Source organism: Macrotis lagotis, chromosome 6, assembly GCF_037893015.1.
Source record: "Macrotis lagotis isolate mMagLag1 chromosome 6, bilby.v1.9.chrom.fasta, whole genome shotgun sequence".
Lineage (NCBI taxonomy): Eukaryota > Metazoa > Chordata > Mammalia > Peramelemorphia > Peramelidae > Macrotis > Macrotis lagotis.
The window spans coordinates 86,769,792-86,789,667 of record NC_133663.1 but is presented as its reverse complement, the minus strand read 5'-3'; the positions used below and the strand labels follow the sequence as shown (position 1 = coordinate 86,789,667).

At 35.4% G+C, this 19,876-nt stretch overlaps 1 protein-coding gene across 1 annotated transcript in view; it reads left to right on the top strand.

Moving 5' to 3' along the window:
• Positions 1–19,876, top strand: part of CD28 (CD28 molecule) — a 70,785-nt gene that overhangs the window by 41,979 nt on the left and 8,930 nt on the right. The window contains exons 3-4 of the mRNA XM_074191574.1: positions 8,776–9,132; positions 11,634–11,758. Coding sequence (XP_074047675.1) covers positions 8,776–9,132; positions 11,634–11,758 — 482 coding nt within the window. The remainder of the gene's footprint in view (positions 1–8,775; positions 9,133–11,633; positions 11,759–19,876) is intronic.

Below are 19,876 nucleotides of genomic sequence, written 5' to 3'. Positions count from 1 at the left end.
GATGATCTCTAATTTCATTTTATATAATCAAAACCACAGAATTACTTATGCAGTGGACCTATGCTTAGGGACTAATACACTTTGTTTCAAAAACCTTATGGGGTATACAGTCCATGCTTCTATGGATTGTAAGGCATGTAAGGACTTCCAGGCATGTAAGTGTCCAGGTATAATTTAACATTTTATCAGCTTTTACTGACCATTTCCAGTTACCCTGATTCATATCTGGCCACTAGACGCTGATGACTCTGGAGGAGAAAATGAGGTTGGTGACTTAGCACAGCACCCCCTCACTCAAACCCAGTTCACATGCTTGTCATGGTATCATCTTCTTAATATTGATGTCTTCTTCAAAAATGGAGGACAAAACATTATGATTATGATTATTATGATTATGATTATTATTACACTTTCTACTCCAATCTTTAATAGATTGGTTTGGGAAATCTTTGATTGAAAAGTGGCTTTATATGGACAACTAATAACTAAGTTGACAATTCAATTCAATTTAAAGCATTTATTGAACATTTAGTATATGAACAATCCTGTATTAGGAGCTTTTCTGCTTCTCTGGAAACAGGAGTATACAGATGAGTATTATTATCAAAGAAATGTGTAAGGGCAGTAACTTGCATTTTGGGCAGGACTTTAGAACTTTGCTAGATTGAGTGAGAAGGTTGGAATTCCATCTCTGACACTAGGGTAAGGTCGGGGTGGGGCAGGAGGAAGAAGAGAAGGCAAGAGAAAGCAAGTCTCCAAAAGTGGTTTTTAAAAAATTTGGGAACCAAAGGAAAATTGAGTGGTGGGGTGGGGGAGAAGGAGGAGAAGAGTGGAGTTGAGTCTAGAATGGAGATAGAGATTCCAAGAGATAGGAATGAGGAGGGAGAATATTTCAAAATGAGAAACAGGATGTACAGGAGCTCAGAGGTTACAGATATAATGCTATGTACCAGGAACAAGTAGACCTGTTTGATCAAGATGTAGAATGCATTTGGAAGAGCTTTATGAAAAGATGACCTAAATCTAGATGGTGAAAGACTTTCAAAGACAATCTGAGAATTTTAATTTTAATCTAGAGGCATCAGAGATCCATAAAAGTTTTTAAGAAGACATCATCATGTCTATGATATATGAATATCAGCTTGGTAACTTTTTTGAGGAGATATTGTAAGGGCACAGACTGGAAAGAGGAGTCAATCACAATAGTTTACACTCATAATTCTTATCTTGACTAAGTTAAAGTTGAATAATAAGACAAATTACTTGTGCATGTGAAATAATTTTTATATGGATACCTTGTTCCAGAAGGGAAATGTCTTTTGGGTCAAAAAAAATCTCTACATTAAGGAACTCAGATTTATCTAATAAGACCACTATATGAGCTAACCTCATTGAGTAGACAAAACCACATTGTGGGCAACTTGTCTTTAGAAATAGCTCTCTTGTTCAGGCATGACTTAAAATAATTTCCTCTAGATAGTAAAATAATAAAATGGAGGAAGTAGCTCTGTCTCTTTTACTAAGCAAATATGTATTCTTGGACCAGATACTTTGTTTCTCTGTATCTCAATATCCTTATTTGTAAAAGGAAGGAATGGGCTAGATGAATTAGTTCAAAAATTCTCTTCAAGTTCAAATATCTTGATTCTTTGAGTCTATGCAGGGTTAGTCCTTGGTAAAAGAGTGAATTAAAATCCAAACCCCAAACACCTGGCTCTCTTTTACCTTTTATTTCTCTGGAGGATTCTTCCATTCTTTCTACTTTCAGGTACTTCTGGTCCTGCTACCTATCAGAATCTTTAGAAAGAAACTACTTGTCAATTATTTAGATCTGATATAAGACTTGAAATATCTTTGCCATAGAAAAATCCCTGCATTAGGACTCAGAACTTGGAGTTTCTATTACTATTTCTGACATAAATTAGCCATGTAGTTTTAGGCATGTTCAGTCATCACTCTGGACTTGCCTATACAGTAAAAGATAATAACATTTTTTCCTGCCTACCTCACAGGGTTGGAATGAAATAATGACTATAAAGTGGTTTGTAAACTAAAAGTATTTGTTATAAGAGTGGCACAGAAGGAAGTGTGTTGAACATCAATGCTTTGGACCTGCTCTCAAATCTTGACTTCTCCACTTGATAGCTTTGAGAGACTGGGCTAGTTACTTAAATTCTCTGAATCCCAGATTTGTCATTTATAAAATAAAGGGCTTAGACTAGTGACCCCTGAGGTCCTTTCCAGTTTTTGATCTGTGACCCTTCTGTGATCATTTTACCAATTTATGTAATATACTACCCTCCCAAGACATATCTATAGTTTAAACCTTTTGTGCTCTAGAGATATTTCAAGCATCAACTGTTTGAGGAGAGATACCGTTTTGGGGTAGGGACCCTTTCCTTTATTTCCCTTAATTGTACCATATAAGAGGTGTCTATTCTGCTCATGAGTGTGGCTGGACTTGATAGTAGGCATGGGAGTTAGTAATGAATTCTCATGTTCTCAAGTGAGTAATTTCCTCATGGGAGAATAGACTTAATTTTCTTGAAGATAAACTATAGACTTACTGATTATTTGTGGCAAACATCTAAGTTCTCATTAGCTAGTTGGTAAGTAGCTGAGAAGTAGTTTTTCATCTTTCTTACTTTTGCAGTCAAACAGAAGTTTGAAGGAAAAGAGTTTCTATCTCTCACCATACCTTGGTTCAGTTTCTATTTAAAAACAAAATGCTACATATAGCACTTCAATAATCAGTGATATAAGTCAGAAGGAGAAACTTCAGGCAAGCCAATCATTTGACATCAACTAGATTTTAAAAATTGGTTGGTTGGCTGAATTTTTTCTCTCGGTAATAGACTGATTTAATATCACAGAGATATACTTCTGCCTTCCCTTCTGGGAAACAATGAATCAGATGGAGAAGACACTTAAAGAGGAGGAGGGTTGAGATTAATCTGAGAAGTGATGCTTTCCATTTCCAGAATTAAAGGGGAAAACAGAGAAATTGACTGAATAGGAAAGGTAAACAATTCTATTTTTATTTGAAGTATCATGGATTCCTGGAATCCATGCAATCTAAGATTCATATATGAACAACAGAGGGCATATGAAAAATAATCCCCAAATCATAGAATTTGAAAATTGAAAGAGATCTCCATGGCCATCAGGTCCAACAAGAAAACAATCTATTGCTTAAAGACTAAGAAGGGAGAACCCATCATCTCTTGGGGCAGTACTTTTGGACAGTTCTAATCAAGAGGAGGAGGATAGTGTTTATTAAGTGCCAACTATTTAACTATGAAAGAAAAGGGAAAAAGGTTAGTTTGGCATTAACTCTTCTTGATGAAACTTCACAGGCTCTCTCAAATCATGACTTCTTTTTGGAATTGTTCATCAACCTCTTTAATGATCCATTCTGGAATTTTCTAAGAATTAGAATCAATCGCTCTGGTATAAGGTTTGCACACTCTGTTCTATTATGTCTTCCCTAAAAAATGGGATCTGGTCCTTCTTTTGTCTTATAATATGTCTCCCATTCCCCATGTTCTTTCGATTACCACTAAGAGGGATCAACAGTCACATCTATGAGTTCTTTGACTACTCAAGGATGTATGTAGTTCATCCAGACAAGGTATCTTTCATTAAGAGTGGATGTAAGTGCTCTCTTAAGACCTCTTTCCTTATTTTGATAACCAAGATAACTAATTTCCCATCAGTAATCAGTAATTTTTGTTCTATCATTTTCAATGAAATGAGTATTCTTCTTGGCAGAGAAAACAGAAGTAAAATAAAAATTGAGCAGTTGGTTCTCTCTCTCTCTCTCTCTCTCTCTCTCTCTCTCTCTCTCTCTCTCTCTCTCTCCCCAACACTTTCCTACTCCTTTCTTTCTTCCCCTTTTTCCTTATCCTCATTCCTCATCTATCACCTCCTCATCATTCACATTGTATAATGGTGTTTCAGGTCCCAATCACTTTTCATTTGGTCTATTATAATAGCCACCTAATTAATCTCCACCCTCCATTTTCTCCCCTCTCTGATCATGTTATTTGCCTCTTCAAAAAGTTCCTATAGCTCCCTGCTGACTGAAAAAAGACATGCAATGTTCTCTCTTTGACATTAAGAAACTCCCACCACCTTTCACAATGGCTCTAGCTTCAGGTTTCTTAAACATTACTTTCTTTCATTTGCCCTTTGCTTTAGACAAACTATCTGTTTTGCTGTATGTATAACATGGTAGCTTTCATCTTTGTATTTATGCTTGGAATGTACTCTCCACCTCCATCTCTTAGACTCTCTAAGGCTCAGCTGAAGGGTATTTCTTTATTCCCTCAGTTATTAGTGCTCTCTTTCCCCCAAATTACTTTTTATTTATTTTACATTTGCCATATTTCATCCAAGATGATTTCCCTGATGGAATATAGGTGCCTTGAATTCAGGTACTCTCATTATTGTTTTGTATATCAATGTGTCTTATATATACTGTTTGATAAATATTTGTTGAATGAGTTACTGAATAAATGGATTAAATTTGAATTGGAAAGGATGAAAGGGGACAATATTTCATGTGAAGTAACAGTATAAACAAAAGCATGTAGCTCATAGTATGTTTGTGTTGTGGTACATAGATATTTTTGATAAAGTAGGGAGTACTTGCAAGGAATTGGAAAAGACTTAGTTTGAAAAAGTCAAACTGGAAATTCTTATGTATCAGGCTTAGAAGTTTGGGATTTATCCCAAAAGGAATGAATAGAAATTGAAATTTTAGCTCCATTCAATCATTCCACCTAGGCACCACTTCACCACTCCTAAAAAACACAAAAGTCTGGATTTTGCCTGGTTTTTCAATGGTAAAATATAGGAAGGAAAAATTAATTTTCAACCCTTCTCTTTTTATGCAAGCAGTCAAAAAAGTATGTTATGACAAAACAAAACATTTTTTTTCTGAAATTCAAGTCAAAGCTATTTGAAAAGCTATTTGATGTTTATAAAAATCTGTGATGAGAAAGGATTCTTTATCAGATCCTATAGAGTTATGAATTGCTTTGCAAGACTCATCTACAACAATTAAACCTGTTCTGTTTTGATCTCCCAAGGACTTAGCTCTCTTTTAGGAGAGTTGGTTCCAATTAATTATGGCACCTTATCAACCAATTTTGGATCAGCTAACCTTGTCATATTGTTTCATTATAAACCCTTAAAACAATTCTTTTGGCCTCACTTTTGTAATATTTAGAATGGATCTTTTTTTAAAGAAAAAACCCCTTAAAATTCTATTATCTTAGGGATTCTGACTTTTAGAATGTTTTTACATGATAACAACTGATCAATTAATTTTATAAACAACAATAGCATAGTGGGTTAAATAGGAAATTAAAACATTAGTCAAATTGGCTCTTTGGAAGTATTCCAGTCAACTGGTCAACTGACTTGTTCTCTGTTTCAATATTTTTTTTAAATTTAATTTTTACTGGCACTTTTTATTTTTACATCATTTTGATTTCTTAATATATCCCTCCTCTTCTCTTCACCAAGATATTCATCTCCTAGAACAAGAAATTAAAAAAGGGGGGAAATAAAAGCATTTAAGCAAGGTTTATAAGACAGCATGTTGCTTCTTAACTCCAAGTTTTGGAATGAAGGAAGAGAGATGTGCTCATAGCTCTCTTGTTCATTAATATTAACTAAAATATGAATCGGTAGTTATAAAATACTTGAATGCTTGCGAAACATTTTACTTATCTCATTTGTTCCTCACTAGAGACTTAAGAGGTGGATGCTATTATTATCTTCATTTTAATAAGAAAGAGACTGAGGTTGTGTAGTGTAACACAACTAATAAATAAATGAGACAGGTTATGAATTCATGTCTTCATGACTTCAAGTCCAACCCTCTAGCCATTATATTACTTGACTGAGTAATAATAATGATTAAACACTGTTCTATTTCAGTTTGGTGTTCTTCCCCTTCCCATTTACCTTGTAGTTATTGATTTATAATTTTCCTGCTTCTTCTTAAATCTTTTGTATCAGTTAAACTAAGTATTCCAAATTCTCCTTTATTCTTCACATGTATAATTCTTATGGTGTGATAATATTTCATTACTTTCATCCATAATTTAATTAACCATCCCTCAAATCAATGGGCTCAGTGGTTAAGCTGATACAATATAAATGTAGCCACAAGAGCAAAAAGATCCAGATCTTCCCAGAACTTGTGGATGATCTGGAACATTTCAGTGATGATGGTCATGAAACTTTTGAAAAGACTGAGGAATTTCTTCATCAATATTTCTATTAAAAATAGAGCCAATAGCCTTTGAACCAAAGACTCCATTACTGAATTTATACCTCAAGGAAATAACTGATTAGAAGAAAGTCCTCATATACTCCAAAATATTTACAGCAGCACTTTTATATGATAGCTAAGTATTGGAAAGCAAGTACATGCCCATCAATTGGGGAATGGCTAAACAAATTGTGGTACGTGAATGGAATGAAATATTGCTGTGCTGTAAGAAATGATATATTGTGATGAATATAGAGAAGCTTGAGAACAGCTATATGAACTGATGCAGAATAAAGTAAGCAGAATAAGGAAAACTATATATATATATATGTATATATATATATATATATATATATATATACATAGCAACTATAACAATGTAAGTGGAAAGAACACTAAAGAATCCAAAGTAAATGTAAAAAAAATTATAAAGATCAAGGAAGACTCAAATGAAGCCAGATGAAGATATGCCTTTGTGGAGGTGGGAGGTCCACTGGTGTTATATGTTGCACACGTTTTTGGATAAGGATCAGATGATCTCTTAGTGTCCTTTCTTAGATCCCTTGTTTCAGTGGCAAAGTGAATTTCTAGATAGAGTTCTAGAGATTTTTAAGAGCTTTAAAATTTTTTAATATTGTTTTAGTCATTTTTTAGTCTTGTCCAATTCTTTGTGATCCCATTAAGAATTTTCTTTCTTTTTTGTTAGGGATTTTCTTGGCAAAGATATTAGAGTGGATTGTCATTTCCTTCTCCAGATCATTTTGCAGATGAGGAAACTGAGTTAAACAGTGTTAAATGACTTGTCCAGAGTCACACAGCTAGTAAATGTCTGAGGACAGATTTGAACTTCCTGACTCTGGGCTTGGCACTCTATCCATCTACTCTATTGTAGGTGCCCTCCCCATTCCCCTTTTAGAAAATAGTTCTGTTATTTAATCTCAGAAAAACAAAGTTACAGGTGCTAGGAAGGGTGGTTTTTGTTAGAAATTAGTGAACTCTAGGACTTAGCCCTTAAAGACTTAATGAAAGTTATCAACTAATTCCATCCACCTCCACTAAGGATGTGACAACATACCAAGAACAGAGACTCTCTGATAAATAGTTTTCCTGCCCAGGTCATGTTAGTATAGTCTACATCTTCACACACCTAGCCTTAACTCTAGAGTCTGCCAGTGAGTAAGGGTATTTTGTTAAGGATGGAAATCTATAAGATTGTATAACTCATGAGCAATGTTCCACAATGAAATTCTTTACATAGGTTTGTTTTCTACTATGCTGTATCAGTGGCTTGCATGCAGACTTACAGAATCTTTCTGCATCTTAGGAAGAGAGAGATAGGAAAGTAGCAAAAAAGAAACATACTCTGTGTTTAGTGACTGCATCTCTTTAGGGAGAGGAAACTGTGCCACAGAACAAAATCCTTTTGACTTTATAGCTCCAATTCTCAGAATCAGGAAGATCTGAGTTCAAGGTCTACCTCCAGTGAGCAAGTCACTTCATCCCTCAATTCCTGGCAACTCTGATATCATAACTTGAAGAGCAGAGAGGGGCTGACATGCCTTGGTAGAGGATATTTCTTCACTAGCATTTTTATATACCTATGAGTAATAATATATAGCTTTAGGGAGTAATTTAAGGATTAAAGAAACACATTACAGATATGATCTTGCTTGATCCTCACACCACCTCTATGAAGTAAATGAAAACTGAGACTAAGAAGGATTAAGTGACTTTCTCAAGCTTACACAGCTAGCAAGTATTTCAGTTAGGATTTGAACTCAAGCCTCTCTGACTACATATCCAACATTCTATCTTGTCCCTACACCACCTAATTGATATCACAAGTCTGTATGAAAAACAAGCAAACAAATGAGCTAATTGTGAGGTGATAAAATCTTACCTCTTTCAGGGAACGTAGTCTCAGCAGTAGGGATAGTGCAAAAAAAAAAATTAAGCCAATCTTTTTAAATTTACTTTTTAAATCCCCTTACCCTTATTTAAGGATAACTAATGAATAAAATGCCAAATATCTTAAAATATGTTTAAATTCCTTTATGTCTATCTATCAGATTTCCAGTTGAAGAATAATTATATTGGTCCACACTTTCAAAGTCAGGTTAAAACAATCAGCAACCAGCCACCCCTTTAGCAGTTTTTAGCTTCATGTAAACATAACAGGAATCCCAACCAGATTCAAAACTTCAGCATTAAGGACCATATTGATCGAACCCAACATAACATAAGTCAGATCCTGGTTTCAGAGTGGAAGCATTCCCCAACATTCAACTCAAAAGCAGAAAGTGACTAAGTCTATTAGCCTTCAGCATCCCTAATAATGACAAAGCATTCTAGACTTACCCCAACTAACAAAACAAAGTCATCCCTATTAAAGTTCTATTTATTTTGTGCAGAATAAATTTCATTTCAGAAGCCCAAACTTTCAATTTTCTCATCCTGCATTAATGAAATGCTATTTTTTTTCTCCCCAGACAAGATTTTGGTCAAACAACCACTTTGGCTTATTGCCAATAATCATGAAGCGGTAACCCTTGCCTGTCACTACACCTATGATAAAACTCCAACTGAATTTCGAGCTTCACTCCTAAAGGGAATAAATGAAACCCTTGAAGTTTGTAGCATGTATGTAAATGGAACCCTTAATCTTTCGGTTTCCTCAACCAAGAATTTCAGCTGCCGTGTGGATTTTGAAAACAAAACAGTGAAGTTCCAACTCTGGAATATGAGTGGCAACCAAACGGATATTTACTTCTGTAAAATTGAATTCTTGTATCCTCCTCCATATCTCTCCAATGAAAATAGCAACGGAACCATCATCTTTGTGACAGGTATAATAATAGCTCTGAAAGTGTAATTCAGTAAGTATTCTTATGACAGCTTCAGTATCCTCAAAGGTATGTGCTGTTTGAAGGAAGAACTGGGTGGAAGGAAGAATGACTTCCATTTGTGTTTACTTCATTGACCTGGGCCCTTAACCTTCCTGAGTCAGCCTCTTTTGCAAAAATACCTTCTGTCAAGATGTGGGGAAAAACTCTGGTCCATAGACCACAGACCTCTGTTCAAGCTCCTAAAAACCAATTGTATGACTTCTGCAAGTAATGTACAATTATTCTGGGCTTCAGTTTCCTTGATTATTAAATAAAGGAATTAGATGTTCTCTAGGGCCTCTATGTTATAAGTTTCAATGACATTTTAAATAGGACAGAGTCTAATTGGAATGTCTACTCAAAAGGGTGGTATAGTTTGATTGGAGCATTGCATTAAAATTCCACTGTTGGCTTGGCTGATAACAAGCCATGTGATATTGGAGAAAACACTTAGTCTCTTTGCATCTCAGTTGCTTCATCTGTAAAATGAAACTAATGGATTGTGTGATTGCTAGAAACTGGTTTCTTGACAGGAATAAAACAAATCATAGTTACTGAGTCTTTAGATTCTGAAAAAACAAAGGACTTGGAATCAGGAGACAGATTCGAATTCTGGTTCTGACATTTGTTAACCATATGATTATTAGGCAAATTAATTCTATTGAGCCTCAATTTCCCATTTGTAAAAAGTTTGTGTGGAATTTGAACTATGAACCTTTTAGTGTTAAATAAATGTGAGCTATGATTACTTGCCAGGCATTTTTAAAGATGCAGACCCCTTCTTTTCAGAGTTCTAATTAAGAAAAATCAATATCATATGTTGCTATTTCTCATTATTGTACCTGTAGGCAATATTTAAATTTTAGCTTTCTCTCTCCTCTGTCAATGATGATATGTTGCCAGAAAAAGATAATGACATGGACAAGGAGACTTCGTTAGCTTTATTTGGTAGTGTTATTTTGGTCATCAAAAAAAAATCCAAAATACAATAAAATAATGTGCAAGTATTTTATTTGTTGAGTCCTATTGCAGTTTTAAACAACATTTTCATATTACTGCCTTGTTACACATAAAGCATGCTATGATTAAATTAAGTTTAAGGGAAAAAATGTTTGGTTATTACATGTGAAATCATACCCTAACACCATTAATTGGTTTTGAGAAAATATGGGATTAGATGGCACAATATTACAAGGGGCAGTTACTGTAATAGGAAACAACATCTTGGCCCATTAATCATATGGCATATCAGTAGGAGTTTTATGATGTTGTTCTGGAATTTGATTACAATGAATTAATAACATGCTAGAAAATAATGAGTATAGACACCATCATGGATGATATGCCTCCTCCCCTATTTTAGAAGTTCTTAATGTTTACCTCTAAGCTAGTGATAGAATAAAATACAAAATTAAAAATAAAATATGAAAAGGACTAAATAGAAACTTAAAATTTTTCAAATTCATTCCACTCAGAGAAGAAACATTGTGTTCACTTTATATTATTTCTATAGTAAACATTTTAGAGCCTTTCAATTTTAAGAGAGGATCTAAGGTTTAGTTAAAAGTAAAAAAGTTGACAAGATTACATGGTGAATAGGTGATAGAGCAGAAGATTATGCTCATTTCCATGAGATATTTCAGATTTGGAGAAGAAAATGACAAAAGATTCCAATATCTTTTCCAAGAAAATCACATGGAAACCATGGTCCATGGGGTCACAAAGAGTTGGACATGACTGAACAATTGAACAACAATATTTCAGAATAGCATTTTTAGGCAAGGTTGCCTGGAAAGGCTTAACTCAAAATGAATTACTTATCATTGAACTTCAAGTGGACTCTGGATAATCAGACCCTCTTGGGATAGGAGGCATTCATGTTTTAAGGAAAGGTTAGTCTAGATGATCTTTCTAAGATGACCCTATGATCTACCAAAATTGCATTCATTCTTTCAGACTACCTGAAATTCTTTTTACAGAATCAAAGAATGTTCAGTTGGGAGGGGACTTTACCATTATCTAGTCTCTTCCTCTAAATTTTTCAGGTGAGGAAACTGTGACCCAGCAACATCACTTGGCTTAGTCATCATAGAGGTAGCACTTTCTATTATTACATAGTGTTCTGACATGAAAAACTCATAATATTAATGCTGCTTAGGATACTTTAGGGAGAAGGATTCCAAATTACAATGAAGTGTGTGAGATTCTGTCAAGCTCTGAGATAATTTAATTTGTGGAGAGCTCTTTTCTTAGGTCACACAACCAATTTCATCCTGAGTTCTAGCAATGACTAATACCTGATACCGAAGAGTATGCTCACACGCTCTGTAGCAGTTATCTGGGAGCCTTAGGGTGTTGCTGTTTCACTGCATCCTTCCTGCTGTGATGTTGTGAAAGCAGAGAATGAATTCAAATGCACCTCCTTGATGATTCTGACCCGTTTTGTTTTCTCTCTATTTCAGAGAACAAGGTCTGTCCACCCTCTGGAACTTCTGAATCTCCCAAACCCTTTTGGGCAGTTGTTGCAGCTCTGTGTGTCCTTGCATTCTATAGCATGCTAATAACAGTGGCTTTTTGTAACTGCTGGGTAAGAAATGAAGTACTTGTCTTATGTCAATGATATGATCCAACTGCTGCTTTCCCCCCCAATTCCCAATTGAGCATTTGCCTTTGTAGGTGACCCTCAGTCCTTGAATACTGCTCATTTTTCAAGTAGGCTTAAGAAAGGTAAACTCTTCCTTATGAGAAGCAGTACCTTTGTTAGATTTCTCTATGCCCCTAGATACTGATATAGATGACCAGGGAATAAGGAGAGAATCAGAGCATCCTAAAAATGTCCTTTCTACAGTCAGCCTGGGCTAGGGACCATATAAATTGTGGTACAGTCTTCTGCTGTCTTCAAATCTAACAAAGAAACAAGATGAGTTTTATATGAGTCATATTTTTCTTCTTCCTCTGATCAGGTTCAATTGTTAGAGGCCAAGCTTTGAAATATCATTATGAAACTATTGTGGCGGTTGTACTTCTAGCAGACCCCCCCTTCACCACCAGATCAGATTTTACTAACCCTAGCAAACCTTCAGACAATGCAATAGAACTGCAGTGTCTTAGCTTCTACTCTCCTCCCCAGACCTTCCTTCTTTTTTTTGTCTTCTTGAATTTAGACCATTCTAGAACTTTGTTGATCAGGAACTAATTGAATAATGGTCTTTCTTTCCCAACTCTGCATTACATCCCTTCTTTTGTGCAGGTTTTAGAATCTTCTGTTCCTCATTTCACTTCTCCTTCTCCTCCTTGTGTCACCTTCCCCCATCTCCCTCTAGGATGGGGACACACCTTCTACTCTTGTATTTCATCTCCCCAAACCAAGCATAATGTTGAGTATACAGAGGGTGCTAAATAAATGTTTTTGAATTAACTATTTCAGTGCTTTCACTCTCATCTCCAATTGCTCTTAGTAGAAGAGTTGAAAATACCTACATGTTCCAGGTTAAATACAGACTATATATATAGCCTATGAACTTTCCCCCAAAACCCTAGACCAAAAAACTAAATAAAAATGGAACTCTGGGCTTTATTTCCTCTGTGTGCTGTATCAATTATTTTAAGAAAGGAAAGTATTCTTCTAGAAGACTTTTTTTAGCACATAGAATCATAAATATAGAGTTGGAAAGGAGTTGATGGTACATGTTAACTAGATTGATTCTTTTTACAAGTAAAAAAACACAACCGAGAGTGAGATGAATGACTTGACCAAGGTCATACAAAAACTAAGTAGAATAACAAGGAATTTGAATCCAAGACATTTGACTCCCAATCTTGTACTCTTATGCTGTGCCATTGCTTTGACTTTTCAGATTAGGGTTTCTATTATGTGATCTCCTGTCCCCCCAAATCACATGACAGTAATTGTTGGATCTGTGGTACAACCTCAAAGAAGATGATATTTTGGAAAAATTGCCAGGATTTTTGATTAGTCCAAAGCCGACACTACCTCTTGTCTATGAGGTGCTTTTAGGGATTACATAAATTCTTTGGGACCAGTGATCAAGTTGTTATAAACATGCATATTTATAATATTATGGTCATTTGATTAATAGAATGGTACAGTAATTTGTTAAAGGATCCAGTAGAAGATAGGCTACTCAAGGGCAAGTACTATTTCATTCTTTTTTTTTTTTTAATTTTTTGTATTTAGCTAACATTTAACCTAGTGTCTAGCACACAGGAGGAGATAGGGACTAGACTTGAATACTCATTGGTACAGAGGACTCCCATCATTTCCTCTTCAAATGTTAGTTTTTTCTAGGATGCTGAAAAGTCAGGTGACTTGTCCAGGTCATCTATGTACAAGATGGGTCTAATTTACTAGTCACAATTTCACATTGCTTCTCAGCATATAATAGGCACTTAATAAATGTCTATTGAATTCAATGAAAGGTTCAAGGAGATTAATGCAATACTAATGAGTTGTTATATAGATAGTACCTTAAGGTTTACAAAGTCCTTACTTAAGTAATATCTCACTTTCAACTATAGAATTTGTAGGGGATCTGACTCTGTAATTCTCGTGTTAATGACAGGGTAAGAGTTTAGTTGATTATAGCTCTGTCTGAGGAAAAATCTACAGCAAAATGTAAATATATCACACCTATCTCAAAGACTGGGAAGTCCAGACACTTCATCTACAGAAGGGGCTGACAAAATCATTGCAGGTGATTCAGTCTCCTAGTGATAATTTCCCCTTATTTGTATTTGATTTCTAAACTCTGATACCAAAGACAAATGGGGTGAAAAGAAAAGTTCTTCATTTCTCAAAGAATATTAATACCACATTTGAATTGATTGTAGAAGATGAAACCCAAACTTCCTAAAAATGAAAGCAATCCAAAGTGAAAGGGTCTTTCAAGAAAGCTATGATATTCCCCTCACAGAAAGACTTCTTGCAGAGGCTGCATATACTTCTTCTCAAGGGATGCTATTCAGAAGTATCCTTGTTCAACTGTGAGTGGAACTAATTGTTGGAGGTCTTCAATTCTGAGTTCCTTGGAATGTAGACCCAAAGATACTTTGTGTTGAGCAAGGAAACCTCTCTTCACAACTAAAGTTACATCATGCTCTCCTTTTCAAAATAAATACATATTTATTTTTCAATGAACAAAAGCTTGTTTTCTCTTCCTCCCATCACTTCCTTCTATTAACCCCCCCAAAAAAAACCCTCTTGAAAAAATAATCTATGTTAACAAAACAAACTCCTCCATTGACCATGTCCTATAAGTATGCCATATATTTCTTATTATACCTTCTTGAGGATAACTTACTCTATGACTGCTAGTGATCTGGTTAGATGGGGGTTCTAGCTAATGTTGTGCTTCAGTAGCACAGAGTGCCCCTAATATCAACCTGTCAACAGTTACAGGTTCAGTGAACTCTTGGAACAGCTGCAGATTCATCCTTAGCTCTTGCTCAGTAGTTGAATACAGCACAACCTTCCCTGCAGATAATCTTAGGCCCACATCTGTTATACTTGCTCATGCTTCCAATCAATCAGCTGTGTAAATTCATTCTCCTTTGAAAAAAAATCCATTGTCTATGTGCTCCCAAATTGCAAAGAAAATGCAGATGTTTATTCTGGGGTTTCCATTTTTAGATAACAATAATAGCCAGCATATGTATGTAGTGCTTTAAAGCTTGCAAAGTGCTTTTCATATGTTATCTTATTTGATTTTCAAAACAACCCTAGAGGTTGCTGCTATTATTACCCCCATTTTACAGATGAGTAGCCTGAGGCACAGAAGCTTAAATGATTGTCTAGAGTCATATAGATAGTATCTAAAATAGGATTTGAATTCAAATTTTCTAGATTTCACATCTAGTCCTCTATGAATTGTACCAGTGGAATGTATACAATGGAGATTTGGATTTGGAGTTTCCTGATATGGGTTTGAATCTTGGATTTTTGGATTTTAACTTTTTTGGATCTCAGTTCCTCCTCTAGAAAAATGGGTAGCTTGTATTATATAGCCTGTGAGATCCCTTTGTATTTGATGTCTATTTTCCTGGAATTGGAGAGAGTCAGTTTTAGCCAAAATATTTTTTACAAAGATTGATGTGTGGTGGGGAAGTGGGCTGGAGGACAGGGAGGACATTCTCATTTGGGGTTTCTTTCACGGGAGTTGGACTGTGTGTTCATTCCAGAGTTTTGGAACTATGGTAGAGAGAGTTTATCCAAGTAACTTAATTTGTTAGATAGATTCAAGATTTTAGTTCAGTCAGAACCAGGCAGAGTTCTTAGTCATCCACTTTTGTTTGCCTTGGAAAAAGTGTATTCTTCTGAATTGAAGCACTCTTCTTCCTCATAAACAGATCCCAGAAAAGGAAAACTTTATTGACCAGAATGTGTGGTCATATAACTGATTCAACCATTTCCATCATGATGCTTTAGACACAGCAGGTGGTTACTATATGTATACCAAAAGAACAAGACCCAGGATAACTATCATGTAAAATCCTAACTGCAAAAATCTTTTACTTTTGCACTGATTAAACCATTGAATGAACAGGTAAAGGCAGAGAGAAAAAAGGGCAGGTTTTTTAAAAAATTAATAAGACTATGAAATGTGAAGTCATAAAAAATGCCAAGCCTTCTTATTTGCCTATAGGCACACGCTTAATATGCACCTATGTCTATTTTGGGGGGAGATGGGGAGTGGTACAGAAGACTATAAATTCCATAATTAGATTTGCCTGTTTGTGTGCATATTCCGAGGTAATTCCAGAGTCTGATTATATTTTCTTTTTCTATGGATAAGGTCTTGAATTCTGAAAAGTAAGTAGATAATCTGCAAGAAATTTTGGGGAACAGATCCAGAGGGTATCTGGATTACATGCAATAGAGCCATTCAGATGATCTCCAAGAAGCTAAGTGCTTCTTTACCATCTCCTTACTTCTCTTGGGTTTCTACTCCCTGGCACTCATTCTGTTGTAACTATTCCAATCTGTAAATCATTCTCCTAGGTATACAAGCAGATGGGAGTGGAGGAGGAGATAGAAGAATTTTTGAGATGAAGTTGACCTTGATTTGCTCCTACAGGAGAGAATAATGAATGATATTAGATAGAAGTCACAGAGAAGGAGATTCTGAGTTAATATAAAAAAAATCTTCTGAATAATTAGAGCCCCTCAAAGTGGAATAGCTGCTTTGGAAGAGAGTGAGCTTCCCAACCTTGGAAGTCTTCAAGTAGTATTGGATGATTGATTGCAAGGGATGTTTCAGGGGCCAGTCTTGCTTCAGGAATGGATTGGACTTGATTTTGGAAGTTTTTTTACTTGTTTTTAATTTATTCTGAGATGCCATGATTCTCAGACATATCCCTTTTACTTTCCAAGATGAGTATTTACCTGTACTCTTTTACTCATCCTCTCTTATTTCCCAGTGACCTTATTTCTTCCTACTTATCCTCACTCTCTCTTGAATCTTATTCTTCACTGACTCCTTCCTTTCTATCTGTAAACATGGTCAAATATCCTCTAACAGGACTTAGTATTTTTTGAATGTCATAGATCTCTTTAGCAGTCTGATGAGGCCTAGGGACCCCTTCTCAGAATAACATTTTAAATGCATACTAAAATACATTGGATTATGAAGGAAATCAATTATATTGAACTGCAATTGTTTAAATATTTTAAAAAACAAATTCATGGACTCCATGTTAAGAATCTCTAATCTATCATCAAAAAACCTTCCTATATTTATTTTTGTCAACAAATAACCCGAGATGATCATCCTAAAAGAAGGAGGAAGATAGTAAGACCTGACCTAGATTTTCCTTCTTTAGTTTGCACTTCTATATTTTAGCATTTGCAGACAAATAGTTTAGCATTGACATCTACTTTACCTTCTTATTTTTACTTTCTTAGTTTTTAGTGTTTGAGGAAAGGTTAGGTGAAAGCTTATTCACTAATACATTAAGAATAAAGCGGGGTTGGGGTGTGGATGAATTTTTAGACTGGAACAGAAAAAGGAGTTGGTGATAGAAGAGAGAAGCTAAGAAGGATCAGGTCCAAGTTTTTTTCACATTCCACTGATGTCTGGGATAACTATCACTTCTAAGGCTTTCAGTAACTTGGTAACTTTCTGTCTTCTTTTTTTTTAATTTATGCTGGTTTTTCTGTCGTTTCTAACAATAAAAACCCTTAGAAAACCCCATGGGTCAGAAAAGTAGGGGAAAATTTCCCTCCATCCCAGGTTTGTTCCAAAGTTCCAAAAAGTCTCAGGAGGATCATGAGTTATGTCAGCAAGAAGGGAACAGATGGGCCTGTCCCTGGAGTCTGAAAATAGAAGGGACAAATGGGAAGTTGGCCTGGAATTAAGAAGTGTCTCAGGAAGCTATAACCTCACTTCCTAAGTTCGCTATAAGGAAGTTAGATGGGTTTTATGTCTATTGTGCAAGGACCGGCATAACTATAGTAGCAAGACCTTTCACCAAGTTGAACACAGGATAGTGAATTATTTTGTCCATTGTTATTGCTGTTGTTGTCTGGCCTTAGTTCTCCAAGAGATCAGAGAGGTGATGCCATGACTTGCAAATGAATTAAATTGATGTGAGGGGGCACTAGCCTAAGCTGTCAGCCTCGCTTTTTCTTGCAGAGCCCTTGATGACCATCTATTAAATTAAAGGGAGCTTCATTCTGTGTGATTAGAGTGAATTCATTAATAATGAAATTATAGATCTCTGAAGGATTAATGAGTAATATAGTGAGATTTCTCTACCAAACAATTTATATTTCCTTCATCCAGCCAATCAATAAATCATTATTTAATTAATAAATTACTGATTCAATAGTCATTTATTAAGTAACTCCTGCAAGGCACTATTTCAAGTTCATGAAATATAAGGATAAAATCAAAATGAGGTCCCCACCCAAAAGAAGTTTATATTTTGCTAGAGGTCACAGATATATAAATAAAATGTAATCTGTCCAAGGAAGGATAGAATGCTAGCAACTATGGGGAAGAGAAAAGGATTCACAGAAAAGTTAACACCTGAGCTTAGAATTCTGAAAAAGAGAGATGAGGACAGAGGGTAATCTGGACTTGGGGTGAATGGATAGAGGAGGGAGATGGAATGTTGGGTACCAGCTAGTAGTTCCAATTGACTAGAACATAGAAAGCATGGAAAGAAGAAATGTGAAACAAAAGTAGAAACATAGGTTGGAAGAAGACTGTATCTTTAAAAGGCAGGTTAAGGAATTTGCATCTTATCCTAGAGTCAGTGAAGGTTTTTCAAAAGAGTGATTTCATCAGATCTATACCTTAGAAAGACTATTAGTGGAGAGTTGTTTGGAAGGGAGGAAATCTAAAAATAGAGCAACAAATAAGGAAGTCGTTAAGATTTTTCCAAGGACTATTTAGGGTTTTGGTAGTGTTAATAGAGGAAAGGGGACTGACCTAACAGATGTTGGACTGGACTTGGGAACTGACTGGGAGAGTCAGGGAGAGCTAAAAGTCAAAGAGAATTCTAAAACTCCTAATGTGAGCAGGTAAGGGGAGTTAGAGGGGGGGGGGAATTAGATTTCTATAATTAAAATAATAAAACTTTAATAATTTTTTAAAGTAGAGAATTTTGGAGGAGGAATGGATTTAGAGGAGAGGGAAATAATGAGCTCTGGTTTGGATCTGTTGAATTTGAGATGCCATTAGTAGAACATCTAATGGAACTATTTAATCAGATGGTTTGTAATGAAGGTAAGAGGAAAGAAATTAGGATTAGATGTATAGATACAGATTGGATCTGCATAAAGATGACAATCCCTTAGGAGCTGATAAAATCGCCATGGGAATGCCTCTCTGATGAGAGAATGCAGGATTAAATTTTGGAGGCTACCTATGTTTAGCGGATTTGAGATGGATGATGATAATGGTCAAACAGGCAGCAGCAAAACCAGGAGAGAGAGTAATGTCATGGAATCCAAAGGAGGAGACTTGAAGTCTTTGCTTTTTCATTAACCACTCACTTCTTGATGCATTATAATATCTTTTTTCTCCTTTCACTCAATTGAAAATGCTTTTCTGAAGCTCAGCCATGACTTCCTAATCACTATATTCAATGACTTATTCTCAATCATTATTCTTTTTTATATCTTTACAACATTTCTCATAATTGCTTGCTCAGTTCTTGAAACTCTATTTTATTTTTGCTTTTAGGACACTGCACACTTTTTATCCTTCTATTATCTCTTTGACCATTTATTTTTAGTCTCATTTGATGGATACTCTTTCATGACCCAACACCTTAAAGTAGAAATGCCCCAAGTCTCTGTTCTTGGCTTCTCTTTTCTTATTGATTGGTTACCACATTGCCTTGCATGACTCCAGTCTCTCACTGATGACTTCTAAATCTGCCTGCTTCTGCCCCAGTCTCTCTCCATGTTCATCTTCAATTTTAATGGCTTGTTATTCCACCTAGATGATTAGTGAATAGTTTAAATAAAAGATGTCTAAAACAGAAACCATCATTCCTCCTTCAAAATATCTCTTCCTTCAAACTTCTTATTTTTTTTATTACTGGCATCATTATTCTTCGGATCTAGATTCTTCACCCTCATCTCTTTCCTGTCTTCTCCTTTGATGCTTGATCAGTCGTCAAATTCTGTCATTTCTATTTTAGTAGAGTTTCTCATTAGAACTCAGTTCCTTTCTTT